At 46.4% G+C, this 18,534-nt stretch overlaps 1 protein-coding gene across 1 annotated transcript; it reads right to left on the reverse strand.

The window, feature by feature from the left end:
- Positions 1-4,501: 4,501 nt before the first annotated feature.
- Positions 4,502-18,226, reverse strand: LOC139048493 (uncharacterized). The gene is made up of 3 exons (XM_070522897.1): positions 17,875-18,226; positions 8,330-8,525; positions 4,502-6,498 (listed from the first exon to the last, which is right to left on the reverse strand). The coding sequence occupies exons 1-3, from the start codon at positions 18,193-18,195 to the stop codon at positions 5,021-5,023; spliced, it is 1,995 nt and encodes a 664-aa protein (XP_070378998.1). The 5' UTR covers positions 18,196-18,226; the 3' UTR covers positions 4,502-5,020.
- Between the last annotated feature and the right edge of the window lie 308 nt (positions 18,227-18,534).

The raw sequence follows: 18,534 nt of genomic DNA on the forward strand, positions 1-18,534 counted from the left end.
CCTCAAGAGAAAAGTCTATAATAGCTGTGTCTTACCAGTACTCACCTACGGGGCAGAAACCTGGAGGCTTACGAAAAGGGTTCTACTCAAGTTGAGGACGACGCAACGAGCTACGGAAAGAAGAATGATAGGTGTAACGTTAAGGGATAAGAAAAGAGCAGATTGGGTGAGGGAACAAACGCGAGTTAATGGCATCTTAGTGGAAATCAAGAAAAAGAAATGGGCATGGGCAGGACATGTAATGAGGAGGGAAGATAACCGATGGTCATTAAGGGTTACGGACTGGATTCCAAGGGAAGGGAAGCGTAGCAGGGGGCAGCAGAAAGTTAGGTGGGCGGATGAGATTAAGAAGTTTGCAGGGACAGCATGGCCACAATTAGTACATGACCGGGGTTGTTGGAGAAATATGGGAGAGGCCTTTGCCCTGCAGTGGGCGTAACCAGGCTGATGATGATGATGATGATGATGATTATGATGACATCTTTCAAGATGAGTAGACTCTCAGGTAGATGAGAGTACATATTTTTTTGCTTGCTTACAGGAATATGAGCCATTGCTTAAGGGGGTATCAGCCATTCATTCTCTTACGTGACGGACAAATTTCTCGTTGGGTAGACACAGAAATTCGACACAGAAACATGGGTCATGGAAGATTGTATGTGTGTAGATATGTCGTCACGATGACCGTCGATGAGGCCAATAAATGTGTTCGTACCATTGTTCAAAATCCTGGTTCCTCTGTGTCGTGTGCTAAACACGAGCCGTATCCTAAAACAATCACTTTCGGGGATACTATTGCCTAGGCCACGCTTTCGCCATAACCGCGCGTCGATTGCCTGTTTTAGCAAAATCAGATGAGTTGATTGGCTGGTTTAGTACTACGTCATGAACCTTTTGCTCAACCAGCCAATAAGCACATGCCGATAACTATCAATTGTCGATAGTATCGCCTCGACGATAGTATCGCCGCAATAGATCGTTTCAGAATACGTCCCGAACTTCGCTGGTCATTACCTGCACAGAGTGGAATGGCTCATGATTTTCGCAGATAAATCTATGGAGTTCCTCAGTTTCTGTTCCTGAATTATATGCACTAAAGCCAATTAACATCAAGTTTACAGGAGCCACTCTTTACAGAATACACACTACGATTTTTGTAATTAAATCTGCAGAGGTTGTATATCGTTTACTGATATATCAACACACTATAGATATATGCTCGAACCCATCCAGGCAGTTATATTATGTACAAATAAACGTCTACCTTTCAAATATTGGCGCTGGCAAGAAAAAAAATATAACAGGCCATTTTTGTTTTGCCCGCGTTGAAATGCGGCTCTCCCGGTCGGAATCAAACCGGCCACCTCTAGCAAATGCCACAGGCGGAAAGCTACCGCGGCGGACACAGAAGTGTTGACTTGACACGTCACCGTCTTTGCAGTGCCCCCTATAGCCCTGCGGTGCGCTTTAATGCGGCTCTACTTCTGCACGCCCTGCATAGGTTGTCGGCTTGACAAATTTTCACGACGTTCATTTTTCAAAAGTTTCAGAAACGCACCGTACCTTGAACCTATATTTATCCCGTTTATCACCAACCGCCGTCGTGTCTATAGAAGTAGCGTTTCCTCCCTTTCGCCCGTCATCTCAGAGGCCGTGCACAGGCTTCTTGGCGGCACCGCTAGATGGTGCGCAGTGGTTATAAGAAATTGCGAGAGGGCAGGGCCGCTGCAATGCACGTCTCATACATAACACGCCACGACGGTGGCAATGCGCTGCGTCACTACATTGTTTCAATGCCAAACGCATTACCGTTGACAATCATCGTGAGATGTGTTCGGCCGGAACTTTTCTTGTTAACCGCCAAGTTTCTGCACCACATGTCAGTACTAATAGAATGCAATGGTTGCAGGCTTTAAGGTACATTTCAAGTCTGCGTACCTTCAACTGTTAAGTTCCAAATAAAATCAAGTTCAGTAAAAGCTCGGCTTGAGGTTGCCGAGACGGAGCAGCTTTAAAATGTACGTTCAAAAAATGTATGAACGTAACGCCAACTGCAGAGGACAGCACTCCTGTACGTCCCCCCCCCCCATTTTTCTTGCATCGTTTGTCTGATTTCGCGCTGTCTTGAAAAAGCGGATCATTACCTAACCCAGTTTCATGCCAAAGTGCGCAAAATTTTCAAGCAAGGGACATTACAAAACGCACTAAGACGGCGCAGTCAAACCATTCGCCCTGAAATTAAAGGTGCAGTCGATATTTCTCCTTATGTCCACCACATTGCTTTACTAATATACCGGCAAAGCCGGTGTGAAGGCTTGGGTATGCAAAAATATTCCCAAATTCCGTGCCCCGAACACTTCTTTTTGTCGGGTATAGAGCTGTTAAATACTCTATCTGTCATATAGTCGTTGAATATATTTGTATTGGGCGCTTGACGGCGGGAGCCCGTGGAACAGCACTTTGCCACCCGGCGCAAATGCTTAAGTATCGAGTACGAGTATACGCGCCGAGCGTCCCGGTGCCTGGTCATCGCCTGTAAGGCTATCCCAGTTTCATTTGAGTTAATTGTATCACCTTAAATGTGACTTGTTCATTACTAATAATTTATTACCTTGTCCGTGCAGCCCTTGCCGATTGTCAGCGCGAATCCTCTTATTGTAAACCAATGTGAGCGTAGGAGTATACGTGCTTGCATTTCTTTTTGCGTTGGAAATTGGATAAAGAGCATAGCGGCTACGTTGAGCTCGACGGAATAGCCCTGCACACACAGAATGCTGGGAAACAGCATGCTCTGCGCACGTCGCTAATATTGTAGCTCAGCTCCGCAACACTGGGCTGACCATTGCGTAGGTCGACGCTTGCAAGAGAATATCGGTCTCTTGGGGAAGTACGCGGCATTTGTACAGTAGTTTTCATTTTTTTTCCCGGCAAGCTATGTAGTTGTTGTATATCTGGAGCTTTGTCAGTGTGGTGAGCATCATTTTTATTGCAATAGTAATGATAAGTTCACTGCAGGCGAATTTCAGCTGTCGTCATTGTCGTCGTCGCCGCCGGCCGTGATGTTTCGTAGAAAGTCCAAGTGCTAAAACCCCGCGGCCGCACACTGTGTTTTGTAGGTGCGAGGGAAGGCTTGCGAGGGCGAGCCGAGAAGGATGGTGGCTTAGCGCGGCGGTGTCTCATTGCGCTCGCAAGCGTGGAAGGCGGGGAGGGATGCCGCCATCATCTCACACGCACAAGGGAGCGAAGGGGCTCTGCGATCACTCAGCCACCCTGGGAATGATGGGTCATGCATGGATGTGTGATTTTCGTTCCTGTGGCGTGGTTCTTTTATGCTTTGAAATTTCAATTTCAAAACAATCTACGCTTTTCCAAATGCAGAAGATTGTGCGGAAACGCATATTGGCTACTGACTGCAGCGGTTCAGCCTCTCGAAATTGCCAAATCGAAGCGCGCCAAGCGTTTCTACGCACTGGCTTGCGCGCGAGAAGTTCTTAGGGGTGTACTACGTCTCTTTTCCATGGATGCATGCACTCGTCGAGCGTGTAATGGTTTCGATATCGGGCATCTGTGCTAGAAGGTCTTCCTTTGAAACCTGTCGTCGGACAACTTTAATGGTGATTATGTGCTATTTACGACACAGTGCTTGTTGAAAATGACGAGTTTATAAAGCCACGAAGCCATTTGGACCCAGAAGCATGACGTTGAGGCAAATCCATGTACTAATCATCGTTCCCACGTTGATCAAAGTGCCCCGCTTGCAGCTCCTGTAGATACTAGCGCCAGAGTTCCCTCTATGAATGATTGTGTGCAGCTCCATGGAAGTGGGTAGATGTGTGCGCGCTAGAAGGGGTGGATAGGGGACAGGCTAGGGGACAGAAGAGGGTTAGGGAAGGCTAGATGACAGACTAGGGCTAGGGGAGGCTAGGGGTAGGGGAGGCTAGGGGAGGCTAGGGGAGGGGTCCGGGGAGGCGCTAAGGGACAGGTTAGTGCACATCTTTGTCTTCTGCTTCGGCGGCTCAGTGCCTCCGCGCGCGCCCTATCTTGGGGGTGACTTGAGGTGGTTTCTGAGTTAGGCTACCCGGGTTACCTGATGCCTTCCTGTGCACGGTGTTCTCGCGCGCCTAAGCGAATGGTAGCCAAAACGGAAATTTCATCGCCGCTGCTGCCGCTCATAAAGCCAGCGTTTCGACAGTGGATGCCCGCCGTCATCGAGTGAGACGTGCTCGTGGTTGCCTGTGCGCACGTGACAAACGTGCTTGTTAATTTAGTTGGTAAGCGTATCAGTTTATGCAGCTACTAAAATGGCTGCTCATACTTTGTATAGCCGTCTAATAATTGGCAGTGACTTGGAGACTGACAAAGAAGCTTGAGAACAAGTTAAGGACAGCGCAAAGAGCGACGGAACGAAGAATGCTAGGCACAACTTTAAAAGACAGAAAGAGGGCGGTATGGATCAGAGAGCAAACGGGCATCGACGATATTCTAATACACAGTAATAGAAAAAGATGGCGCTGGAAAGGTCATGTAATGCGCAGATTAGATAGCCATTGGACCATTAGGGTGACAGAATGGGTACCGAGAGAAGTGAAGTGCAGTAGAGGACGGCAGAAGAGAAAGGTGGTGCGACGAAATTAGGAAATTTTCGGGGGCTAGTTGGAATCGGTTGGTGGAGGACAGGGGTAATTTGAAATCGCAGGGAGAGCCCTTGGTCCTGCAGTGGACATAATATAGGATGATGATGATGATGACGATGATGACGATGATGATGATGATGATGATGATAAAATTATTCGCCTTTTGCGCGACGCTGTGACTTTTCCTGTTCTTGCAACTTGCAATATATTCAAGTTGGAATAGTTGCCGCGCGAACATAAAGATGAATAATAGCGCTAAGACGAGACCGCATTCCACGTCAGGTGCCATCTCCGAGTCCTTTTCTTTTACCATTCTTCCTATATGCCCGTTTGTCACGCAGTTCAAATAAGCCAAGTCTCACACCCATTCTTTGATTTCGTTTCTTTTATAACGCCAAGCAGTACTCAGAAGGAACCATAGGGTCGCCACGCTCGCATGCGAACAGTTGTGTAAACTCGGGCGAGTTCATGACGACCAAGTTGCACATGAGCGCCACGTCTAACGCGGCGGTAAACGAGTGAGACACGGCCTTGCTGCACAGCCTCTGGCAATACTTGACGAAGTACGTCTGCTTCCAGGCCGGAGCGTCCGGTGCATTCTCGAGGCGAGACCAGACGCTCGCGTGAGATTTGCTGGCTTGCAGCGCCAGCTGGAAGGCGACCGTCTGGGAAGCTACGTCTTCCAGCACCTTGCCGAGGGGCCGGCGTGTCGACGTTTTCGACAGGCACGTCGAGACGTTAGTGGTCAAGGCGGGGATGAGGGTTTCTATGCTTCCCGCCTCTGAGACTGACGAAGCAGCGCGGACAAGCGGTTCTGAGACGTAGCGCAGCATCCTAGCTGCGAGGTCAGTTCCGAGGGTGGCGTAGTTTAGCAGGTTATCGCGCCCATGACAGAAAGAGGAAGGCTTGAAGGATTCGACGGGAAGTAGAATGGTAGTCGTGGAAAGGCTAGACCTTTCTCGTCGGCGGGTTGTGTCGTTCTTGGCACTCCTTACGGCCTGGCTAGAGCCTCGACATTGGATGACGTTCCTGTACAGACTGCGATCGCTCACGTTGCCCCGACACGCCGTGCTCTTCAGGATGCTGGACAGGCCCTCCACTGAGAGCACGTCGAATCTGAGTTTCTTCAGTTTGGCCACAGCAGCACCAGTTTTCTCTTTGTCCAGTGCGTAGTTTTCTCGAAGCATCTTTTCGAGAGTGGACACGAGTGAGTCGGCCACTGACTGCGCTTCGTGGTTCTCGTCGAAGAAGCCCAACAGATAAGACTCGAGGTCCTGCCAACTCGTGCCCAAGGTGTCTCCGATTAGCCGGAAGCAGGCGTCGATGCGGTGGTCATCGAGCAGAACTGCGAGTACTTGAGTTGGAAGCAGCACGTGGGCCATCGAATAGATGGCTGCTTCTCGCGGGGCCAGTTTGTCAAAGAGGACAGTGAAGATTGTCTTGAGACTTTCCACGCTGACAGTTGCTGCGGAACTTGACACGATCTCACTGCGAGAACTGTAAGCCTGAATGATCTTTTGCCATGCAGATTTGGCGATGTCTTCTTCAGAGGTGGGCGCGAGGCCTTCTATCGTCACGTGAAATGTGTCGATCTCGGTCAAAGCTGCCGCTAGCTCCTGGTCAGCGCCGACGAGTTTGTCGATGACCTTAGAGCGTACGTCATTAGGTATGTCAAAAAGTTGCGTCACGCCTTTTAAAACGGCGTACACTGAGCTTCTGTTCAGGTATGCAGTGAAAGGCCGTGAAAAGCTGATCGCTGTAGTTTCATTTCGGCCGCTCTTTAAATACATGAATGGCATAATCCCATGAGCGTTCCAAAGCAACGATGAGAAGTTGGCGATGTCGTGCGGCGTCTTTATGGAACCTGGATCGACGAAGAAAAGCAACCACTTTTCAATACCGCGAAGAGCATTCATTGCGTTATGGCGCGCTTTGTGCCGTTCTAAGAGAGTTCACGAAAAAGGGCGCCTGTCTTACGCTACTCAGCAATGACCTACATTGTCGGACAGGGAGAAAGGTTTGTAGCTTTGTGTACCTCTATGCAGCTATATAGTCAACGCCACTGAAGTATACACAATGCTGTGCATTCACTGCGATACAAAAACGACCCGTAACAACAAAATTGACCACGCAAGTTGTTGACGCAGGGGAGCGAATATCCCGCTCATACTTCCCTCATTTCCCTCTCCTGCGTAATTTACACGCCGGAAAGCAGAGCGCAGCGTAGACACATAATGACCCCTGGACACATTCATGGTTGCCAGGTTTGGCGCGGCTGAAAACCATGCTTGCCGGCTTTGCTACTTCCTGGCTACTTTTTGCGGTGCTAATTGGCATATGTAGTGTCCGAATCACAATCCCCCCGACAGCGCCATTGAAGCAACAGCACCAAACGCCAAATCTCAAACGGCATGCTTTTGTGTCTTGCCAGCTCCGTAAGGAAATTCAGGAGCTGAAAATATATCATAGCCGCCATATGATCAGTGAGCATCTTCAACTTGTCCGGGGTTGTCCAGGACTGCCCAAGATGCTTCATATTCAACTCTCGTTGGTTGAAATAAACGTTTTGGGCAGTGCGGCGCTGTCATGGACAGATAATTCAATAGGCCGAAGCAGCTCCCTCTGAATAACAGGGGTTAACTAGTCTTAAAGGAAATGCTTCTGCGTACTTTGTACAACGCAATCAATAGGTCCTAATAGCGCCCCCAGTGAAGGTTACCTGCATAGAGAACCTCGAAGACCATGGTTCTTGGCGCCGGAAACGACAGCAACAACCGAAAACACGTCATGGCAGCCATGACATTGCAGGTGTCAATGCCTTTGTGACTATGCGACCGCGTACCAGGGAGAGAAGTTTGTGACGTCATAAAGTCCGCATGGAGACGTTTGAAGTGTGAAGTCATATTAGTGCAAGGATGACGTGCAGCGAGTTTATTGCACTGAAACTGGCGACACCGCTTCGGCTATGAGAAAGCACAGAAGTGGGCGGTGAAAATTATCGAAGAACGTCAGCTGGTCATTATAGTAAACTATGACACATTAAAAAGTGATAAAGTTTGTTTTGTTCTGATATTTCTGCTTGCCATCAGTGAAGCAGGAAACTACAGGCCTTTCTCGCTTTTTTCCTTATTATATTCATGTCAAATATTAGCAGTTTTGGTTTGTCAAACCGTGTGTACTTTTTGGCTACCAATTAACGCTTTTGCTGCAGTTGTCGACGTTTTTTTATTAGTTTTCGGAATTTCTCACCTACTTTTGCTGAAGACTTGGCAACCCTGAACACAGCGACCTGAAGTCACCACCCGCAGCGCAGCAGCTAAATACTTCGCTCCAAGGTGCATAGGTCAATCGCAGAGTCTGTAATACCGGGCCCATTCATAGTTGTTTTCGTTAATTACCGATGCTTAGTGATGTTTTGCCTTCGATGGGGCACAAACCTTTTTGTAATGCTTTTCGATAGATTGCGACAGTTATGGCTTCATTGTATGTGTTTCATTCTAAAAGTTCATGGGCCAATGTTATCAGAGAAGGGTTATTTTCTGTTACCAATGGACTCGCACTACAACCTTCCAATACATCTCGCTTGTACTACCTAGGCTAACGAAATCATTAGCGAAGTGAATTAAATCTTAAAGGTGCGTTAGTTTATGACGCTGGAGGCTTGGTTGTTAATATAGGCACCTAGGCATACTCACCAAATGCGGTTTCCATGGTTAAGTTAGAGATATTCAGGAATTCCAGCATGTTCTTCTGAAGCATGGCTTCCAGTGAGAGAGGCGTCCCGAGGCACGACTTGAAGAGCATGGCCGCTTGCGTAGCCACGTGATCACTGTCGTTCCGTAAGGACAGCTCGAGCAGCACGCGCTGCAGCGTCTTTCTTTCGTCCTCGGGCTAAAACATATGAAAAAGAAGTGTGCGAAGGAAATCAAAAATCGCACTTTTGTTTCACGGTCACGTTGTCGCTGCGATGGGCGCTACCGTGGTGCGTACTCGTTCTGCATGTCCCGGAGTGCAAATGCCTTTGAACAGTAAAGCAATGTATAGGTGCAATCTAGTATCATTGTCTTGAAGTGTTTAATGAAAACATATACCGCATACGCGAAATTGAATATCTTAGAAAAGTGTTGTTATATGCATACTGGCTCTACCTTTTTGTTTTTGCAACATATACCGCATACGCGAAATTGAAAATCTTAGGAAAGTGCTCTTATATGCATACTGGCTCTACCTTTTTCTTTGCGGAAATTATGTCCTCCAAAGCGAATAAAACACTGCTGGAAGTAGCTTTTGCGTAGCGTTGCTTCTGCATTCTAATTCCACGTTAGTGTAGGCTAGGAAGAAGGAGAGGTAGTCATCTTATTTAGAACAGTAAAATAAGATCCTCAGTCACAATTTGTGAGTGCCTGTCAATAAATGCGCCAAGTGTTGCAAAATTTTATTTGAAGGTGTCGTAGACAGCATGAAAGAACGCAAAGTTGGTAGCAAGGTGCATTCTGCATTTTCTAGTGAATCCTCGCAATTACTGACTACGTTAAATTTTTACTCAAGAACAGCGCACTTTTGAATAAAAATACCTTCTTAATCACCGGATCAAACGACATGCACAAGGCGGATGTTGCCTCCAGGAGTATACAAAAAAAAGCTACTATTCAAAGGGACTGAGAACTGGCCAGAAGCTGTTGTGAGAAGTTGATGGAAATAAAATTACCATGATTTATAGCGGTGGAATCTAGCACGGTATTCGCAAGTTAAGTAGGAATTATAATTTTAAATTGGCAAAGAAAGTCTCAAGAACCAGTAAGTGGCGTTACCTGGCGGTGAAACCTTGGTACTTCGAGTGTATTCTATGAGATTACTGCACATAAGGCGACTGTCATTAAGCACAGCATAATTGTTGCTTAAAATTGCAGTTGATCTATTTTAGACAGTCGCGCACTATTCTGTGCTTCGGAAACCAAAACGTAAGCGTGGCTACGGCAACATGCTCAACTCCGTATCACGTGCAAAGGCGTCGTTTCGTTTTCGATCCGATTGGTTCCGTTTTGACTGTGTAGATACCAAAGTTGTTGGACAGGAACCCATGAACATACATAGCTAATAAAGCAGAAATAATTTAACACCTGGAGAAACATGAATCGCGGGAACATTGACTTAATAAACAAAATCATACTTTTTTACAGCTACGGCCACACTTGTCGTCTGCCTCCCACTAATGCCGGCGTATAATCGCTATCGCGCTCACCTATCACCTTTGTAACCATGCCTCCAGTGAACGACTATATCACTGATGATAGAAAAAATATGATAAGAATGTTCCATGGAGTTTCCCACGTTAGCTCTTCATGATTAGACAATCTGACCGGTGAGCTCTCCATTGCACGAAAAAAATGATGACCAGCCTCTATGGTCATGCTGGTCATGCCTCTATGATCAGCAGTCATAGAGACATTGCGTAATCAGGGAGTACAGGTTGGTTACGTAAATATCTTAGAAAATATCTACAGAGATTCCCCAGCTACCTTGATTCTCCACAAGGAAAGTAGGAAGACACGTATAAAGAAAGTGGTCAGACAAGGAGGCACAATCTCTCCAATGCTATTCACTGCGTGCTTGGAACAACTATTCAAGCCATTAAACTAGGAAGGCTTGGAAGTAAGGATCAACGGCGAATATCTCAGGAACCTTCGGTTTGCAGATGACATCACTGCTCAGCAACACTGGAGATGAGTTACAAAAAATGATTGAGGACCTTAACAGAGAGACTGTAAGAATAGGATTGAAGATTAATATGCAGAATACAAAGATAGTGATGAATCTCCGGGCAAGAAAACAAGACTTCAGTATCGATAGTCAGCCTCTGGAGTCAATTGGTCAATTGGTCAACCTTGGTCAATTACTCGCAGAGAACCCTGATCATGAAAAGGAAATTTACAGAATAAAAAAAAAAGGGTTGGAGCGCATATGGCAGACATTTCCAGCTTCTATCTGGAAACTTGCCATTATCATTGAAAAGAAAGATGCACAATTAGTGCATCGTACCGGTGCCAACATATGGGACAGAAACTTGGAGACTGACAAAGAAGCTTGACAACAAGTTCGTTCCATCGCAAAGAGCGATGGAACCATGAAGGCTAGGCACAAGGTTGAGGCAGAAAACAGTGGCTTGGATCAGAGCGCAAACGGGTGCAGCCGATGTTCTCATTAACATTAGGTATAAAAAAAATAAGGCTGAGTAGGGCATGTAATGCGTGGGATGGATAACCGGTGGATCCATAGAGCTACAGAATGTGTGCCAAGAGAAGGGAAGTGCAGTCGAGGATGGGCGAAGACTAGATGCGGCGATGAAATTAGGACAATCGCGGGCGCTAGTTGAAATCGGTTGCCACAGGACAGGGTAATTGGAGATCGCAGGGAGAGGCCTTCGTCTTGCAGTGGAAGTAAAATAGGCTGATGATGATGATAAAAATATGGGTACAATGAAAACTGGTTGTCAGTTCTTTTAACCGGTAGTGACGGAGCGCGGCGAGTCGCACGTCTCAAATGTGGTGGTGTCTTTACAAAAGATGTCATGTGCCATGTGTCAGAAGTAAACTGGCGTAACATTTTGTAAGCTGAATAATCAGTTGTCCCACAGCTCAGTTTCCATGTTTTTTTTTCCTTGCCACTACTGGAAGAGTTAGATAAGAAGAAAGGGGGTATACTAAATCGGGACGCTAAAGAAGACAAGGTAGATGTACACGGTGGTTGAAATGATTCGATGAATAATGTTGATCGTATTTCTCTATTTTGTCTCCTTGTTTCTTTCATTGTCCACTATTCACTCATTTCGTGTCTTATTCGTATCGTGCTTCCGGCACAATTACGTCGATGTTGTCTAGATTAGCATAGACACTTGGTTTATCCTTTCTTTTGTCAGTGTTTGGCGCTGTGAAATGCGCCCCGTGCGTGGGTCTTCTTGTTTTTATTTCACGCTAGCGGGATGAATAGGGCCTATAACACCCGAGCCTTTACGGCTTCTTGAAAACACATGCCCAAGTTTCTGGGCATGCCCCACATGCTCAAAACACATGCCAAACACATGCTCAAACACATGCCCGAACAAATGCCCCCAAACATGTCCAAAACATGCTCGAAACACATGCCCAAGAGAGCCGACGGCCCTCGTGTGGCCGTCGGCTCTCCGCTATCCCTGCTTCTCCCTCCCAGCTCTCTTCCATCCCAAGCTATACTGACGATGAGTTATTGGCATACCCTTTGAAACAGGGCAGTGATAAATAGGGACCTAGCCTGCTCGAGTTGCTCACGTATGCCATTAGCCTCGAGAACGAACTACAGGGGCGCTGCGAGCGCCGCTCGCGTGACGTCAGGGCAAGGACTCGCTCGTCTGCTACAGTTCGGGCGTTGTCCGGGCGCTTTTTGCGGTGTTTTAGTTTGTTCACCCTCATTCTCTCTGCTTGTATACTTATGGTGGTCGTCTCAAATATATTTTTACGACGTCTTCCTTTGCGAACAATTATTCAAAGAGCTAATTTCTTATACAACAATGCAGCTCTCAAAGGCAATGCTACAGTGCCAGCCGAAGAGGCGCAAAAGAGCCCATTGCGGGTTTTTCACGCGCGGATGGACAATCGCAAAAACATAGCATACAGGAATCCAGCTATGATACCATACCTGCCATACCATACCTGCCGCGTTGCAACAAGTATGTCACAAACGCTGGCTATATATGACTTCTACAACAGTTACGTTGATTTTAATCCGCTAAAACAGATTTGCTCACGACGAGCAGTTCGTGGTATAATATCGAATTTTTGCATTTCTTCACAGAAACGCTCAGCAGTAACACGGGGACTCAACTAATACTGGAGTTTAGATTCTACAAGCCCCCCTTGCTTCGCTAACTGCTTGTCAACATTAGGCGGTTCTATCCGTGTTTATTTTAAGTGGCGGAAATTTGAAGTAAAGTTCATGAAGGCTTAAAGCTATTCACAGAATACAAATATGAATTTAGCAATATATATTTCCTTTTCCGTGATATACGTTCAACTCACTTGAGAAATTTACTGGTGCTTGTTGCTTGAGGGATATACAAGAGGAATCTGTTTGGCGAACTGACAGAGGCTGCTCGGCCCGATTTTTTTAGTGAAGTACGTATGCCTGTTGGACCGCATGGCTGCAGCCGGAAAGAAGTCGAAGCGTCAATCATTAGTAGTATGGGACATACTACTAATGATAGTAAAGATATCGAAATTCCCCGCTGGGGGGTCAGAAATCAAGTGAAAGTATATGCAAGGCTTGTGGTACATTCTTTATGAATGTTTGCGATTCGATTGGAGCAAACATTATTTAACCTGCAGTTGGGCAAGGTTTTTTTTTATGTAGCGACGAAGCGAATAGTTATCCGTTTGTATAATTAAAGAACGCTGGATCGAGAGATGGTGAGACAGAAGGTGCTTGAATTTTCCTTTTGTAGTCAATCTAAGCTGCGCTGTAGTAGCTCCAGAATACTTTAGCCATTCCAGTTGGCGCTGTAAAAAAATGCTTTATGGTTTCAATTCGAAGTTGTAGTGAACTGATGGGTTTCGCGAACGTAGCGTGCCTCGCCATACCGACAGTCGATTGCTACCGTTACGTGATCAGGGGTGTGCCATATGGTCGATAAAGGCTACTGAGGGCCACTATGAAACATTTCATCACCTTCAATTCATTCGCTCTCGATCTGAACAACGAAACTTTTCTCTCAGGTGATTGCTACTATGGTGTTTGTGAATTAACTATGTAAATACTCTACATGATGCGCCGTCGTGTTTGCAGCCATGAGCAATTCGTTTTTTGGAGGCGTTTCAGAGGAGGATGAAAGTAGCAGCAAACTTTTTAATAAGAAATGCGCGCCTATTTTTATACTCATTAATGAATGGCCATATTTGAATAGAACAACACACCGGAGTAATAAGAACCATGATGACAGCTTCGCTGGGCAGTGTCTTTCTAACATCGGACAACATGCTGACGCCTATTACCAAGATTTTTCTTCCATGTAAAATGCAATGTCTCTCATAGCTAAACACTAAGGGAATGTTAAATGTTTAGCGAGGCATCATACACAACCTCGCGTGTTGAATTTGCAGACATTCTTTTTACGCAAAATTTACGGATAGACACGGCGCATATGTGCATTGCCGAACCAGTAGACCTCTTTAACGCTACATAGCTTGCGATATCCAAGCCGCAAAGTTTCTCGACTCACGCGCTTTTGAAGAAGAAACTGTGGTTAAGCCATGGCAGCTGAAAGAAGCCGACGTATCCTTCAATACGTACGGCTCGAGCCCCCCATACCCCGAGCATACACGAAGGGAACGAGCGCGCGCGGCAGCCGAGTGAGCCGGAGCGAGCGGCGTCCTGGCCGTGAGGCCACTCGCGAGAGGGCGCCACTCGTAATTCTCGCTGCTAATCGATGCTTTACATTCTAGCATTTTTATATACATCTCCTTCATCTGTTTTCACTTCCTCTAAACTTCTCTATCTACCTCGCACCGCTACCTATGGCTCTAACGGATCCGGTCATATCAATCTATTCCCTGCTTTTTTCCCCACCACTGAGCTAAGCGTCTCTTGATTATCATGGCTGTTGACCAGTTGATGCTTCCGTCCACTTTAAATCCAAGCGCTTCTGGAAGGTGTACGTTGACGACGGGTCTCGATGGCTGAATTCCTTCGCATTCCATAAGGATGTGCTGGGTGGTCTCCAGATTATTGCTGCAGCATACACATGCCTCGTCTAGTTTCGAGTATTTGCTCCCATATGTTTTTGCCTTTAGGCAACCAGCTCGAGCCTAAAATAGCAAGGCAGTTCTCTTCGTGTAATTGTGCAGATTTTTTCATCTGATTTCTTTGTTCGTATTTTTGTAAATATCCGTAATATTTTAGTTTTCATTATTTGCATCCAATTCACACTCTCTGTTTCTCTCACTTCCTTTCTGATGACTCCCAGTTGTCTACTTACAGCTTTTATCATGCTGTACTTGGTTGCCAACATTATTGACCTCTTCCTACATTCTGTATTCACGCTTTTCAGGTACATATACGTGTGCACTTTAGCCGCCCATTTATTTTGATGCATGTTCCTGAGTCTTTCTGCAAAACTAATCTTGCTCTGCGCTTCTCAGACTTCAAACGAGGCACAACCAATGCCACCCTCCACTGCCTCAATTGTGACTTTGCCGTGGGCTCCCAAAGCCAACCGGCCCACCGATCGTTGGCTATCTGCCAGCCCCGACAATACATTGCATTTTATGCACAGAATATTTGCGAATGTAAGCGGTGGCACCATTACTCCTTTCCAGATTCCACGCGCCACCTTATACTTATTGTGGTCCCGAAGTGCTCTAAGTTTGATTACTGCTGCATTCCGCTTCCACTTTATTTTCAGATTGTCTTGGTGGGGGCTTGAATAAGTATTTGCTTCGTTTATCAATACGCCGAGGTATTTATATTGCTTTACTATGGGTATGACTTGCTGTTGAATAGATACCACGTAATTACTCGTCTCTTCCGTAAAGATCATAATTCCTGATTTCTCTGTGCTAAATTTAAGGCCTAGATTTGCGTCTTCACAACTTTCTGTGACCATGAAGCGAAAGCTACGGAGGCAAGGCGCGCAGAAGTGAGGGCGCTTCGTAAACGAGTCCCGTGTTTTCACGCACGTTAATTTAGGCTGGGGGAGAGAAAACACAAACACCTGATCAGAAACAGTTAAATAAGGCAAAACACACCACTGAATGTAAACGCTTACTTATTTTGCTGCTTTTCTCCCGCGTCTAGGAAAACGCGAAAACGCAGCACATGTAAGGTGCGCCGATTCATCTTCTGTTCTGACCAACCAAAAACACTACTGTCAAACGCTGGCGGACTACTTGGAGTGGTAACACATGTCCAGAACCACCGCCTCCATAGCTCTTCCTTCATAGCCCCAGAATCTTGTCCGCGAGTGTAGCAGCACTATGTCGACTGCATACACCAGTCCGGGAACCTCCCGTTGCATTATTTGTCCATTACGCATGTATGATAAATCAAACCCTAATTCACTGTTTTCCACTAGTTGTTCTAGGCCCTTAACATAAAGCCTGAACAACGGCGGAGACAGAGCAGATCATTGCTTCGGTCCTTGGTGAATTTCCATCACTTCATTGCATTTGCGGCCTTCCCATACAACTTGTACTCGGTTCTCTCTATACATGTCTCTCACGAGCTCCACAAAATATTTATTTGTGCTCCCTGTCTACGTTCTCGTATGCTTCCTTACCATCTAGAAACGCTATTCATAAAGTTCCATTTTTGGCTAGTTTCGTATTTCCCATCCAATAATTTTTTTCTTCCGTGTCTCTGTATCTCTGCTGCATAATGTCTACCAGTTCCTTATGCTCCCAGACTGTTCACTTTCTTGCCTCTGCCTTTCTCGCGATCTATTTTATTTGCTTTTCATTTAGAAATTTTCATTTCATTAGAAGAGTTTTAGAAATTCTGATGCTATTAGTCCATGTTTTGCTTTAGCATCTTTCCCTAATTTTAAGTATAAATGATAACAGTTGCTACAAAGAGTACATTTTCCATGTTCATCTATCATCATTTGGTCTAGTTGTTCGAAGACTGTTTCTGAAACTAAGGCGTAATCGATACTTGACTGCCTATTTCCGCGTTACCACGTTACCTCTGGATGTCACTTATTCTCCCCTGTTAAGTACTATGAGGTTCGGTTCATCGCACAGATGCAGTACTAGAGAACTGTTGTAATCAGTACATCCGCCTAAATCCTCCATGTGCACATTCATATCTCCCTCTAATATCACCTGGCCAGAGTTCTCGAATTAATTGTTATCGCTTCTCGTACAGTCAATCAGTTCTTTATTTTTATCTCTGCAATGCCTTGCCTGTCCTCTGGTAAGCTACTCTAAGCCACGTCTTTTGCCTTCCCATGTACCGGACACGGGCACCTCGCGCCATCTCCCAGAGGAAGCGGCAGTAAATTAGCACTAGGTGGCTGTTCGGCAGAAGGCGACAACCGTACGAGCACATCTCACCCCGTTTGCGGGTCCTTATACTCATTCTTGATTATATCTTTACCTTCTTAGTATTGCTAGGGCTTCCCGACATGGAAAAACATGTGATGCCATTTTCATGCTCATACGACACTTACAATTCACCTAACCGACCGCAATTTTCTGGAAGTGGGTGCAAGGTAATGAGATTGCAGATACGCCAACCCTGTGTGAAGTCAACTAAGAATGCCTTGTCCCAAATAAAGATCGCGCCCAGGAGTGTTCAAACAGGTACTTGAAGGGTATAAGGCAAAACAGACCATCAAGTACTAAATTTGATTTACTTTGTTTTGCTTTTCTCTTCCTCGTTTGCGCAAATGCAAAATCGTATGACACGTGAAAGCTGTCATGATTTCAACCTCCTGACCGCGGCTTCAAGGTGCTGCCATCTTCACGAATAACTCAAATGTAGCACGCCACTACTCTCTTTGGGGCGTCCTGAGTGTCGGCGTTGTTTGCTGCGGAATCACTCAGGGATAGAAACAAATTATGCGGAAACGTCTAAATTACAACAAATCTATGTTATCAAGAGCACCATTCCTAACTAGATGAAGCCTTTTTATGCTCACTTTCTAGTGGTTGGGGTTTGGTGAATCTGCTTGCTCGGTCTTTCGCGGAGTAAAGTGCAGTTTTTAGTGGCCCAGTCTTCAGGATCAGCCCGCTCTAGTCGGTGAGCCGACACTGGGTGCGCAGTCATAGCAAAGGGGGCCAAGCCCGTACACAGTACAGTGTGCGGCCACGTGGTAACGTGCTGGAGGTCTCAAGCTTCTTGCCGTTTTCCTTTGAAGGAAGCTAACTGCTATGGTGCAGAAGAACTCTCTGTGGGCCTAGTTGGTTTGTATTTGACAAGTATTTTCAAAGCGCAAACAAGAGACGCGGCCCAAAAGGAAGGGCATACATAGGACAAGCGCTTGTTCTTTGAATGGCCTTCCTCTTATGCCGTGCCTCTTTTTGGCAGTTTAAAAATATTTGGTATGGTGCAGGACGCTGTGTAAATATATTTACTTGAATGACTTTTATTTAACCGCTTCACGAACCGCTTTAACCGCTTCACGTGTGCATGGCTTGGATCTGCATCACGTTTTTTTCGTTACTAAAGTTACCGAAAGCTAAACTTTGACGATCCAGTATATATCAGACATTACCTGTCGCCTGTCCCTGCGCCGGCTCGGGTGGCAGGCGTAGGCGTGGAAGTCCTCGCATGGGTCGGCGTAGTAGTCGATGGCCTCCCGCGCGTCCTCTGACGCCTGGTCGCAGCCGTACCGGAAGGCGGCTGCCTCCACGGACGAGCCGATGGCCGACGCCTCGTTCGGGCCGAAGGTCAGTGGACCTTTGATAGACCGCAGGGGTCTCAGAACGAAGACGAGAAACAAGAGCACCGCCACGAGGGCGAGGATCCTCAGGGAGCGACGAAAGAACGCGTCAGGCTTGCGATCTTCGTAGGCCTTCGTGGACATGGTCGTCATTTGTCTGCCTCACGGTGCGCTGCCGGTTGGTTGACTGGTTGACTTGTTTGATAATGATGATAATTCTAGACAATGGCACATGCCCGCAACGGGGCGTCGCCAAGAAGCGTGGCGTAGAACAATAATAATAAGAAGAAACTTTAGTAAAGAATAGTCCGGCAGTTCTTGATGTGGTGGCCTCAGGTGACGGCTCGAAGTTCTTGGACTCGAGCGGCATCTTCGGCTTGCCGGACGGCCCAGAGCTGGTCCCAGAACAATAGGAAAAGTTAAATTTAATGCAGACGTGGAGGAGGGGTACTAACAAAATTAGTGAGAGAGAGAAGGATCAAGGATAGGAGG

The sequence above is a fragment of the Dermacentor albipictus genome, chromosome 8 (genome assembly GCF_038994185.2).
Source record: "Dermacentor albipictus isolate Rhodes 1998 colony chromosome 8, USDA_Dalb.pri_finalv2, whole genome shotgun sequence".
In the NCBI taxonomy this organism is placed as follows: Eukaryota; Metazoa; Arthropoda; class Arachnida; order Ixodida; family Ixodidae; genus Dermacentor; species Dermacentor albipictus.

Bases quoted from the DNA above. Each gene is read 5' to 3' on its own strand.
- LOC139048493 (XM_070522897.1), bottom strand. From the start codon at position 18,195: ATGACGACCATGTCCACGAAGGCCTACGAAGATCGCAAGCCTGACGCG. The intron at 8,526-17,874 runs GTAATGTCTGAT...CATATGTTTTAG, and splicing joins GGCGCAGGGACAGGCGACAG to CCCGAGGACGAAAGAAAGAC. The intron at 6,499-8,329 runs GTGAGTATGCCT...TCGTCGATCCAG, and splicing joins AACCATGGAAACCGCATTTG to GTTCCATAAAGACGCCGCAC.